The sequence below is a fragment of the Apteryx mantelli genome, chromosome 8 (genome assembly GCF_036417845.1).
Source record: "Apteryx mantelli isolate bAptMan1 chromosome 8, bAptMan1.hap1, whole genome shotgun sequence".
Taxonomy (NCBI): Eukaryota; Metazoa; Chordata; class Aves; order Apterygiformes; family Apterygidae; genus Apteryx; species Apteryx mantelli.
The window spans coordinates 14,661,552-14,673,463 of NC_089985.1; the positions used below are offsets into that span (position 1 = coordinate 14,661,552).

Genomic DNA, 11,912 nt, shown 5'->3' on the forward strand with positions numbered 1-11,912 from the left:
TGCACCTGCAGTTGGCAGCATGTTGCCTGCCTGCTGGAGGGAGGGAGGGACGGAGGGCTTGCTGTCCCGTTAGCCCTCTGTGTCCCTGTGCCGCTAATGCCGCCCAAGCTGCCTGGGAGTTTGCACCGAGGAAACTGCAGCGCTTCCTGAGGACGGGGTCAGTTTTTCCAGACCTCCCATTTACCCTGTCAGGGGAGCGAAACGAGTGCAGAAGCGTGGCCTCGAAGAAGCGCAGGCTTCCCTGTCTACACCACCTCATCCTGGCGTCCTCCATGAGGAGGCTTCACCCATCCCACCTCGTGACTGAGAAGACACCAGAGCATGCTGTAGCACTGCTTGCTTCCGCTCTAAAGTAGCACCTGGGTTCCTCTGACGCTTGCTCTAACGGTTTGTTAAGTGATATAATCAAGAGGAGAAATAACCTCTCTGCTCCCGAGAGCCGTTCCAGGCTTGTGTAATGAGGAGTGAGGCTGTTCAGCCCGCTGTGTGTCCAGGAACCGGTTTGTGTTGCACAACTTTCTGCACCCGCCCTGACTGCAGCTCTTCATTACACCGGAGCACCCGGAGAAAGGAAACGACGTGGGTGGGGGTGAGGCAGAGGCCAGATGACCAGCTTTTGGCTGTAGCACTCACTGATTTTTACCACACACTCCCCTAATTATGGGGTGGAGGATCCATGCAGCAGTGTGCGCACTGGATACCTTTGCAGCGGATTGAACGGGAAAGCCTCTTCCAGGGACAGCAGTTTGCTGCTGCCACTTTCCGTGCACCTTGCAGGTTGCTGGTCTCTCAACTGCTTTTTTTCGGCCTTACCCTGCAAATCTCGACTCTCCCAGCTTCTTGCAGGAGGTGGCGAGGCGCCAGCTGGGAGTACCAGCCTGGTGGGGGACTGGAGCCTTGAGGAGGCACTGGAGAAACTGGGACTTGCTGGAGGTATCCCCCTCCTTCCCTCCCTCCCTGTGCGGGCCTGACATCACCCCTGTCCCAGGCACAGCTGCAAACGGGTGGGACTCTTACTGGAAAAGCCGGGCCCTTCCCAAACCCCGCGGGAGGCCTGGTAATGCGCAAAACCGGGCGGCCAGGCCGCCCCTTGCGTGGGCCACGGCTGCGTCACGCTGGCACTGCCCGGGGCCGGGGGGGCGGCAGAGCGGGGGCCTGTGCGCGGGGCCTGTGCGCGCTCCCGCGCGGGGCGCCCATAGCGGGTGCGCGGTGCCCGCGCGCGGCGCTCCCGGCCCCTGCGCGGGACCGGCAAAGGGGCGGGGCCGGTGGGCGGGGCCGGCCGCCCCAGCGCTCCCGCGGCCCCTGCCGGCCCTCGTCTCTGCCCTTAGCGGGGCCCGAGCTGACGTGGCGCGCGTTGCCATAGCGCTCGCTGCGGCTCTCTTCCCACCCCCTCCCTAGGAGCGACCGCTCTCATTGGCCGCGCCGCGGGGGGCCGCCACGTGCCCCCGCGCGGATTGGGCGGGCGGCGGCGGCCGCGCAGCCGCCGCCGTGACGCTATCCCCCGTTTGGGGTCCGGCCCAGCCAGTGAGGGCGCGGGCCGCGCCGCCGCCGCCTCCCATTGGCGGCGGGAGGGTATAAAGGGGGGCGGCGGCAGCGGCGGCGGCGGGGGGGTGCGCGGCGGCACAGCGGGCGGGCATGGCGGGAGCGGAGCAGGGAGCGGAGCCGGAGCCGGAGCCGGGTCTGGCGCGGCGGCTGGCGGCGGGCGGGCAGGGCCACGTGCTGCGCTTCTGGCCGGAGCTGGGCGGCGCGGCGCGGCGGGCGCTGGCGGCGGAGCTGCGCGGCATGGACGTGGCGGAGCTCAACCGCTTCTTCCGCCGCGCCCGCGCCCAGGGCGGCGGCGGGGCCGCGGCGGCGGCGGGGCCGGACGCGCGGATGGAGCCGGTGCCGCGGGACGTGCTGGGCAGCGCCTCCCGCGACCGCGGCCTGCTGCCGCGCTGGGAGCGCCACGGTAGGTGCGGGCGGGCCGGGCCGGGCCGGGCCGGGGCCGGTGTGGGCGCCGGTGCCGGCGCGGCGGGCCCCACGCGTGTGCTTTCCCCCGCGGCGCAGGGCTGGCGGAGATCGCGGGGAGCCGCGTGGGCGCGCTGCTGCTGGCCGGCGGGCAGGGCACCCGCCTCGGCGTCCCCTACCCCAAGGGCATGTGCGACGTGGGGCTGCCCTCCCGCAAGACCCTCTTCCACCTCCAGGCCCAGCGCCTGCGGCGGCTGCAGCAGCTGGCCGAGGAGCAGCACGGCACCCCCTGCCACATCCCCTGGTAAGGGCGCCCGGCCCCCACCCGTCCTGCCCCGCGGCGCCCCTGGGCTGGCGTGGGCCCCACGGCGGAGTTGGCTCGGGCCCCTTGGCGTTGGCAGGTCAAGGCCGCGTGGGTTGGCACAAGTCCTGTTGGCGTTGGCGGGTCAAGGCCGCGTGGGTTGGCACAAGCCCTATTGGCGTTGGCGGGTCAAGACCCTGTGGGTTGGCATAAGCTGCATTGGTGGGTCCCTGTTGGCACAGACCCTGTCGACCTTGACAGATCAAGGCCTCATGTATTAGCATTGGCAGGTCAAGGCCCTATGGGATTGATGGTGACCTCCTTGGTATGAGCCTTGTTGACATTGGTGGGTCAAGACCCAGAGTGATGTCAGTGGGTCCAACTCTAGGAGGCCCCATCAAAGTTGGCAGGTCTAGCCCCAGCAATCCTCAGGAGTGCAGCTCACGTTGCCTGTGGCTGGCTTGTTGGAGAGACTGGCAGAGAAGGGTAGGGAGCTGGGAGGTGGGGGCAAGCACCAGTCCAAAGGCACCACTGTAGACATGAGCGGGAGTTCAGGCAGTCTGCGTCACGAAGGGAGTTGCCTGCTGCAGCTGGGTGTCCCGTCTGCTGCGTGAGGGTGGGTCGGGTGGAGATGGGCGTTGCGGGCAGGGATGGGACCCTTCTTTTGGCTGCCAAAGAGGTGGGTCTGCTGAGGGTCACTTTCCTTTGAAAGATTTGAGAGAAAAGGGGAAGAAGGCATTAGAGAGTGCCCTGTATGGGGTGGGCTGAAGCGGTTTGGCATGCTTGGGGTGGGGAGTGTCGGACCCTGCTCTGGCCTCCCTGCTGATCAGAGCTTTTCTGTGCTGCGGCAGGTACATCATGACAAGTGGCCGGACTATGGAGTCCACCAAGGAATTCTTCCTGAAGCACCGGTATTTTGGCTTAAAGAAAGAAAATGTGATCTTCTTCCAGCAGGGGATGTTACCAGCTATGGGATTTGATGGGAAAATTCTTCTGGAAGAGAAGGGCAAGATTTCCATGGCACCAGGTCTGTGACCAAGAACTGTTCTTAGAGATGCATGGGGGTAGGATGCCTTTGGGTGCAGCACTGGGGGCAAACATATGTGAGGAAGCTGAGCTGATCCCTCAGTTCACAGTTGCTGAGATGACACCTCACTGCCCTGCCCCATTGGCTCCCTGCAGCTTTATTGCCCAGCTCAGCAAGCAGTCGTTTTTTCCTAGCTTAATTTTCTGCTATGTCAGCAAGCTCAGTCCTCTCCAAAGGGACTGGGATGCCTGAGCCTGCTTCAGGGCAGTTTTTCACGGTATAACTTGGCCCTTGGGTGATGTAGGCTGGGAGGTGTCTTATGCAGCAGGGAGGAGTGGGGAACAACCGCTTCCCGGTGTCCCAGCTCTGTGGAGGAGGAATGTGGGTGACTGAGCAGGACAGCCAGGTAGTGCTGTGGCCCTGATGCTCTCTTCCCTCCCCAGATGGCAACGGGGGCCTGTATCGGGCCCTGGGTGTGCATGGCATCATGGACGACATGGAGCGGAGGGGCGTGCAGAGTGTCCATGTGTACTGTGTGGACAACATCCTGGTGAAGGTGGCTGACCCCACGTTCATCGGGTTCTGCTTGGAGAAGGGAGCGGACTGCGGCGCCAAGGTATTGTTTGTGGAGGCAGGCGGGCAGCATTCCTTGGGGAGTGGTTCCACCCCGAGCTGCTACGTGGCCTGTTTGTACCACAGGGGATCTGTCCTGCTGCTTGGCCCAGCTTCCCTGGCCCTTCCTTTGCCGATCTGCTACAGTCAAAAGGAAGGACTGAGCACTGGGTGCTCACTCCTTAAATAACAAGTGCTTCTGGAGTCCCACCAGCCCCTCAGATCTGGTTCTGACTTTGGTCCACATGCCACCTGCCTGCACCTGGCCACCAGAGATGCTGCTGGCAAGACCCAGCTCTCGTGTCTGTGGGCGCTGGGCCGGTTGAAGCCCCGGAGATGCTGTGTGCTGTTCCTTTCCTGCCCTTCAAGAGTCACATGCTGCTGGCACAGCCTCAGGGCTCACAGCTTGTCTGGTCTCCAGGACCAAGAGCTGCTGGGGAGCCTTGGCCTGCCTGGTTCCCACCTGAACTCGAGGAACAGTGGGTAGCTGTTCTCGGGAAGCTCTGGGGAATCTTGGCACCCAGGGACTCTTCTGCAGGCTGCTAGGTGTCCCCGGCTGTGACCTCCTGGGCATCTGACTAAGATACAGTGGGTGCAACTGACTTCTGACGCTGCACCAAGTCTTTAGTCTTGTGTGTACCTTGCACACCCAAAGTTTTTCTTCAGGTTTAGATCAACAGTGAAAGGTGCTGTGCACTTATGTTTGCACTGGGCTGGGCTTGGCTTAGAGCCTGGCCTGGGGAAGAGCTCTGACAAACAGGTGATAGGGCTTGCTGGCCTTGAAGCTCTCCCTGTGCAAGCCGGGGAAAGGGAAAGTAGTTCCTCCTTCTGGCCCAAGTGAAAGAAGGAGAAAATAAACTGTTAAATTAAGAAAGGAGAAAGCCCAGCCTCCCTGAGCACTGCCCTACGATGGCAGAGTGATTCTCAGTTGGACTGGCAGGAATTGGCTGGGGGGGGGGTGGCAGTCTGTCAGGTGTGAGGAAGAGGAGGATGGAGGATCTCCACAGACTGCTTGTAGGGTGCTAGCGTATGATCACGTGACGACCAAAAAGGAGCCCTGTGGGTGACAGCTCTGCTGAGACACCAGCCACCTGCTGATGGTGTGCAGCAAGCTGGCTGTTCACGTGTGTGCTGAATGCTAAAAATATCCATGCCCTCTGTCTGCCCCATGAGGGCTTGGTGCTAGATCATTCCTGCGCTTTCTGGGTGTGCCTGATGCCTGTCCCCGGTCCTGGTGTCTCACCACCTCTGGTGACCGTTGCTAGAAGTACAAGGGAGAGGAGGGCTCCAGCATCTGTATCCCTCCCTTTGCCCTGCTTTCTTGCATAGGAAAATGTCTGGAGCTGCTAGATAGAAAAGGATGCATTTGAAGCATGGTGCTTTGGGGGCCTTTTGCTGATTGTGCTTCCCTTGGGCAGGTGGTAGAGAAGACCAACCCCACGGAGCCGGTGGGCGTGGTGTGCAGAGTGGACGGTGTGTACCAGGTGGTGGAGTACAGCGAGATCTCCCTGGCCACTGCACAGAAACGGGGCCCGGATGGACGGCTACTCTTCAATGCAGGCAACATTGCCAATCACTACTTCACCACGTCCTTCCTGAAAGACGTAGTCAAGTATGGGCCTGCGGGGGAGCAGTCGGCTGCTTGCATGCTTGAGAAGGAGCGCTGATGCTGAAGCAGAGCTTGCTCTCTGGCTGCCTGCGCCTTGCTGTCTGTTGCTTAAACTCCAGCTGTTTGTAGGATGTGCATGCTGGGATGAAGTCCATGTGCTCTGTTCTGTGTCTAATGTCTGTCCCCTGCCCTTGCAGCTGCACCCATGACCTGACCCCTGTCTCTGTGCACGATCCCTTCCTCGAGATGAGATTTCCCCCAGCCATTGCTGGATTCCCTGTGCCAGAACTGAGCTATGCAGGGTCATCTGTAGTCTGGCTGCTGCAGGGATGAGAAACGCGTGTCTTTGGGACGCCTGGGTGTCAGGGGCAGAGCTGCCTTTCTAACGCAGCAGCTGTCTCCAAGCTGGAGAAGCGCCTCCTTGGCTGTGTGAGTGACAGCTCTTTCTTGGCCTCACAGCACTTACGAACCACAGCTGCAGCACCACGTAGCCGAGAAGAAGATCCCACATGTGGACATCACTACTGGGCAGTTGATCCAACCCGAGAAGCCCAATGGGATCAAGATGGAAAAATTCGTTTTTGACATCTTCCAGTTTTCCAAGTATGTCCTTTACTCTCTGCAGTGAGCAGGCTGCTGGCTCTCCCTTGGGAGCTCTGAGACTCTCCAGGGGTGAGGGGGGCTGTGCCCACAGGTGACTCCCTGGGGTCAGGATGGGGTGGAATGCTGTTCAGCAGCAGCAGATAATGTGCCCTGATGTGAGTGGGGATATGAGCAGCAGGAGGGACAGTAGCTGTGTGCCTCTTGCTCAGTCGAGCTTCAGTCACTCCCTGCTTTTTGGCCATAGCTCCTGGGCCAGAGGGTAGTAGCCTGATATCTCCTGACCCTACAGTCCCTCTGCACTCTTACGATGGCCTCTCCTGGAAGCTGGAGAAGTTGAGTGATGGGGCTGTTTGAACTGTGCTCCAGAGAGCACAACCAGCAGATGCTGTGCTTGCATGTCGTGGTCTCTGTGTCCTGTTCAGTCAGCCCACGTGCCAGCCTCCTCTGTGGACATCTGGGTCCTCTTAGCTCCTTTGTGGTTGTGAGGACAACTGGTGGGTACAGGTTTTAGGGTGTCCATGGCCCTGGCTCCACCAGCCTAGTAGCGGAGAAGCCAAAGCGAAAGGGAGCAGGCATGTTTTCTGAACCTGAACTTCCCCTGCCTTGTTCCCTCCCATCCAGGAAGTTTGTGGTGTATGAAGTCCTGCGTGAGGACGAGTTCTCTCCTCTGAAGAACGCAGACAGCCAGAACGGGAAGGACAATCCCACCACAGCCCGACATGCCTTGATGTCTCTGCATCACCGCTGGGTTCTCAATGCAGGAGGGCATTTCGTGGATGAAAATGGCACACGCATTCCCGCCATTCCTCGGTAAGCAATTGGTCCTGTTACTGTCCTGTGCAGCTGTTTGCCTTCCTATGGGTTATGGCTGCTGGCTTGGATCCTGCCCTCCTGATCTGGGTAAGCTTGGTGAGGAGCTCTCCCCCAGGCAGGAGATCCTTGCGTATTGTGTTTGGGCTGGTATAAAACGTTAGCCCTTCCCCATTTCCACACTCCTAAAATGACATTCCAGCATTGCCTAAAGCCACTATCCGGGGGTCCTGTCTCGTGTCAGCCTGTGCTGTGGCTGGAAGGATGTGCTGTCTCTGAGTCAGCAGAAGCTTTCCTTCTTGTTTCAACCCCTGTGAACCGAATCCTGCAAGTGTCTATTGCACAGTCAAGCTTGGAGGACATGGCTTCCTAAAACCCACACACGCTACCAGACTTGTGCAGCAGCCAGGCTGGGGTTGTGGCATCCCTCAACCGAGAGACTTTCCGCTGCCTCTGAAGCAGCGAGGGAAGGGCTGGAGAATAGCATACCCCACACTTGTTCTTCTGCTCTGTTTTTTCCCATCCTTGTTAACACTTGTTTATTCCCACGTAGTGTCACAAACGGAAGGTCAGATGCCATCCCAGCTGATGTCAATGACAAGTAATTATACAGTGTAGCTGGGCTGCAGTGCATGGTGGCGGGGCTGTGCTTAGGTACTAATGGGCTAGACGAACCGCTGCACCAGGCTGCGGTTGCTGCACAGGCTGTGGCGGGAGCGTGCTGGTGACTGGGCTCCGGTAGTCACTAACAGGATGGATGGGCTCCAGGGTGCATGCTGGGAGTGGGGCATGTCTTACTAAAGGATCCTGTAGATGTTGCTTCTCACGGTAGCGGGTGATATGTAGCATCTGCTAATTCCCTGCACACCTTTCTGCAGAGGCTCGGAGGTACCGTTCAGTAATAACTTCAAAGGTTTTGTGCTGATATGTTGGGGTGGGAGAGGCTTTAGCTGGCCTGGCTCTAGCTGCGCTCCCTCTGCTTGTATCGGGTGGTGACATGGGGGAGCTCAGGGCCTGAAGTGGACATCAGGAGGACCAGGCAGGGAGCTGTCACGTCCATGTGGAGCACACAAGGTCATGGTTATGGCTTCTCCTGCAAGGTGTCCTGCCACAGCCTCTCACCCACCAGAGGCCCAGCATTGAGCCTGCTGGGATTAGTGCTTCTGTCTCCAGAATCAGGGCTGTCCTGTCCCACACGCTACACTCTTGGACAGAGTGTTTCCAAGTGACTAGGCACAGTAAGGATCTGCTGTGTAGCACGTGTGCTTTAGGTACAGCCTCCTGCAGGGTCAGTAGGAGCCAGGGCCTTTGAGCTTGTGGGACTTGGAGTAGAAGGTGGTGTTTCTGCCCTGCAGGGCTCACTAATGCCTGCAAGGATCTGGTAAGGGATTTGCAGCTCACTTAACTTTTTGTTCTGTGTGTAATGTAATCTGGCTAGAGCTTGACTCAACCGGGTTATTTAGCGGTGCAGGGGTTGGCCACCCCCTCCCTGACCTCCCATGGCAGAGCACGCTGGGGCTGTGGGTGTGCTCTGCCGGTCTTGGCAGACCCTGGGGGAGTCGGGATGCGGTGACATCTCCTCCTGCCCAGCACATGCAGGATGGCAGACAGCCTGTTGCTTATTGGAAACAGCTCCCAAAAGTCACCTTGAAGGCAGGATGCTGTTGTGAAATACGCTGGAGTTTCCCTTCTTCCCGGATTCAGTAGTCATCACAATCCTGTGTTCATCACACCACTGCCAGAGTAGCACTGCCTGGTCTAATCCCACCCAGTCCCTTAGCTGGAAACGGCTGTTGTCTCCCAGTGTCTGCCAGCCATCCAGGCAGATTGGTTCCTGAAACTGGATAAAATCATTATGTAAATGTCAAGCAGGCTTTGACATAGCACATGTAGGCCATCAGCTATTTTTTTATGTGACTTCAAGTATTAAGTTTTGAAGATCCAGACCACAAAACCAGTGAAAGCCCCTTGCTAGGTGCTTGGAACCAAAGTTTACAAAGTGTTAAAAAAAATTCTGTAGTAACAGTATATTCTTCTACAGACATGGGGAGCATTGGCTAGGCTTCTAGGACTTCAAGCTGAGAAGTGTCAGTGAGTTGGAGCATAAGAAGGCTTGTTATCTTCCAACCCCTGGATGCCACTTTGAAGAGAAGTCATATCTTCTACTTTTTGAAGCATGCACTTAGATTCTTAACTTTTAATTAAGACTTTGAGTGCTTTCACATGTATAAATAGGCTGTCACCCTAGTTTTTATGTAGGATAAAAGTTGCAGTTAATGGCAACTCTTTTCTTACGAGTATCTTAAAATGAGTCAGACTAAGGAAAATACAAGTGCAAAAACTAGATTAGAATAGGTGAGTTAAGTTGTATTTACTCTCAGCTTAGACTGGCAGAGAGCTGACCTAACGCGTGGCAGCAAGGACAAGCTTAGACCTGAGGAAATTGAGCATTGTCGCAGACAACTCCCTGCAGTGCCTTTCCGGCTGCAATGCCGAGCAGATGTAAAGGGGAGCCCTGGGGTACCACAGTGGCTGCCTGTATGCTCCTCTGTGCTTGGAGCTGTGAGGGCTTAGTGGGACTGTTCCTGATCGGCGAGTCTTGCACGTCGGCTGGGTGGGGGGAGTGTGCGGGGGGCCTTACCAAGGCTTGATAGCAGTGTGACGGGTGTTGCGGGCCCTTCCCAGCAGTGCTGCTGTAGCTGCTCGCCGGCCAGGCCCAGGGCCCGGCGGTGACAGGCAGCCTTAGCGTGGATCTGTGGTTTTTATCACCAGCTCAGACTTGCATCCGACTAGAACTTGTGAACTAAGGAGCTGAAAGCCAGTTGACCTAAGAAGCGAAGGCGGGAGAAGCAGACAGCACTGCAGGGAGTATTTCTGAGCAAGCAGCCAGCCCCAGCAGATATGCTTAACCCTGTTTCCTAAACCTGTGCTTTAAAATGAGAAGCTCGTGAAAAAAGCCTGTTGTGACCAACGAAGCAGGAAGGTGCTCTGGGGGCCCACTGAGCACACCTCTCTCATGTCACAGGCGGTGCAGGAGGAGGAAGGGGTGATTAGTTTACAAGCAGCCTCAAATACAGGGGGGCTGTGGTCCGGAACAGGGGCCTAGATACTGCTCTAGTTTCACAGGTGGAAGGGAACACTGATCCATGGTAAAGCTCCATCTAAAACTCTCTCACCCCCTCGGTTGCTGCTGTTATCTAAACTTGAGCTAGCACCTAAGTGGAGAGTGTGCAAGGCTTGACTAACCTGGGGGAGCTCTGCATTGACGGGGTCTGCGTGGGCTGGCAGCCGCCAGCACCCAGCACACACCAGCCAGCTGCTGACCCAGCGTGTGCTGGTATCTGCAAGATCTCTGGGCCCCGGTCCATTTACTCTGGCATGAAATGACTAATGCTTATGACTTCTCCTTTGCAGTTTGAAGGATGCAAGTGACTTGCCAATCCAGTGTGAAATTTCTCCTCTTATCTCCTATGGAGGAGAAGTAAGTATTCACTCTCCAGGGCTCATTTGCAGATTAGCCAGCCCTGTGGGGGAGACTCACAGGGCACGCGTTCAACAATGACCCGTTTGGACACCCCATGACCCCTGGATAGGGAGGATGGTTAGTGGCAAAAGTGTAACTCAAATTCACTGTGAAGTTTCCCACAGCAGAGTTGGGCTAGTGTCCCCTGAGCCTCCAACACAGGAGTGGTCTCTGTCCTCGAGACTGGAGCCTGTCTGTGACTGGTTCAGCAGATCCACAGAGCAGGTGACACGAGCTGCTGGTTTGCTCTCCAAGAAATGCCAGCCCTTCAGCTGTTGCCTTTCTGCCTTAGAAAGACTGGGCTGGGAGCCTGGGACAGTTGGCACGGCGCTGGGCAATATTATTGCTAGGCTTCACTGCAGCATAGAGCCCTGCACGTAGCTGGGCTCTTGTACCAGCTTGGAAGAGCTGGCTTAGTTGACAGGAGAAGGAGTAGCTGTAGGGCAGCATCGCTGTGAGCTCTCCGTTGCAGGTGACAGCCCTGCATGAGAGGGGACCCCAGGAGCGAGGCCGTTTGGCAGCCTAGGCTGTACGCTAGCTCCCTGGTGTTTGTCCAGCCAATGACCACTGGCCATGGACAAGCAGCGTTCAGGTTCCTAACAAGCCACTTCTTGCTCTGTTAGGGCCTGGAAAAGTACGTGAAAGACCAAGAGTTTCGTGCACCTTTAATTATCGACGAGAATGGCATCCACGAGCTGGTGAAGAATGGGATGTAGCAGCCGTGGCAGCGAGGCGCCAAACCCCAGCTGTCCCTCTCGGCTGACGAACTGTGAATTCGGACACATGAAGGTTTATAGCTGTAACTGGTAGGGGCTGGCCGTGCTCACTCTGAACTGGTGTGCAGAGGAGGATGTAACCCACTTGGTTCTTGGCATGTTGAGTGCTTCTATTTATATTTTAATTTAAGAAACAAACACTTTATGGGTTCCCCTGCCACGAAGCACAGCTGTGGTGCTGCTAATTGCACTTCAGGCTATGGGCTTTTATTTTTAAATGTGTATATAGTAATAGTCATTGTACATGCAGAAGATTTTTATGGTACGGGGCTAGGGTTAATCTTGAATTTTTATTTTTCTCAAATACACAAGACTATTTTTTTTAATAGGGTCCTTGTCATTGCCCACATCCTCCCTTTTGGTCATCCTTTGTACCTTGCACAACTCGAAGAATCCAATTAAACCTCTGAGTCCCTCCTCTCTGTCATCTGGTGGTGTTTAGTGATGGTGACATTCCTCGGAGGTCTGCTCAGTTCTGCTCTTAGAGCAGACATCCAACTGCTTTGCACTAAGTGCACGGCTTTTCCCAGCACAGCAGAGGTTGCCGCACGGAGCATGGCTCCCGGGAGCAGTCCCAAGCAGGTCCTCTGGCACCAAGCGCTCTTTTAAAAGGTTTCTAGGGGAAACCAAGGGCTGTGCTTTCCTTATGAAGTTCTGCAAATGGCAGCAAGCCTTGAACAGGTAGGAACCGGCAGGAGTCCAGC

The 11,912-nt window shown here is 57.1% G+C and overlaps 1 protein-coding gene across 1 annotated transcript; it reads left to right on the forward strand.

Annotated features, from left to right (window-relative positions):
- The first annotated feature begins 1,635 nt into the window (after positions 1 to 1,635).
- UAP1 (UDP-N-acetylglucosamine pyrophosphorylase 1) lies at positions 1,636 to 11,635 on the forward strand. Its single transcript, XM_067300662.1, has 10 exons — positions 1,636 to 1,948; positions 2,047 to 2,251; positions 3,100 to 3,275; positions 3,719 to 3,891; positions 5,306 to 5,499; positions 5,956 to 6,099; positions 6,721 to 6,909; positions 7,463 to 7,510; positions 10,324 to 10,390; positions 11,056 to 11,635. Exons 1-10 carry the CDS (start codon positions 1,636 to 1,638, stop codon positions 11,146 to 11,148), a joined length of 1,602 nt encoding a protein of 533 aa, XP_067156763.1. The 3' UTR covers positions 11,149 to 11,635.
- The last annotated feature ends 277 nt before the right edge of the window (positions 11,636 to 11,912 follow it).

Excerpts from the sequence above, each read along its gene's own strand:
- UAP1 (XM_067300662.1), top strand. The coding sequence starts at position 1,636 with ATGGCGGGAGCGGAGCAGGGAGCGGAGCCGGAGCCGGAGCCGGGTCTG. Across the intron at positions 2,252-3,099 it reads ACCCCCTGCCACATCCCCTG|GTACATCATGACAAGTGGCC; the intron begins GTAAGGGCGCCC and ends GTGCTGCGGCAG. Across the intron at positions 7,511-10,323 it reads CCAGCTGATGTCAATGACAA|TTTGAAGGATGCAAGTGACT; the intron begins GTAATTATACAG and ends TCTCCTTTGCAG.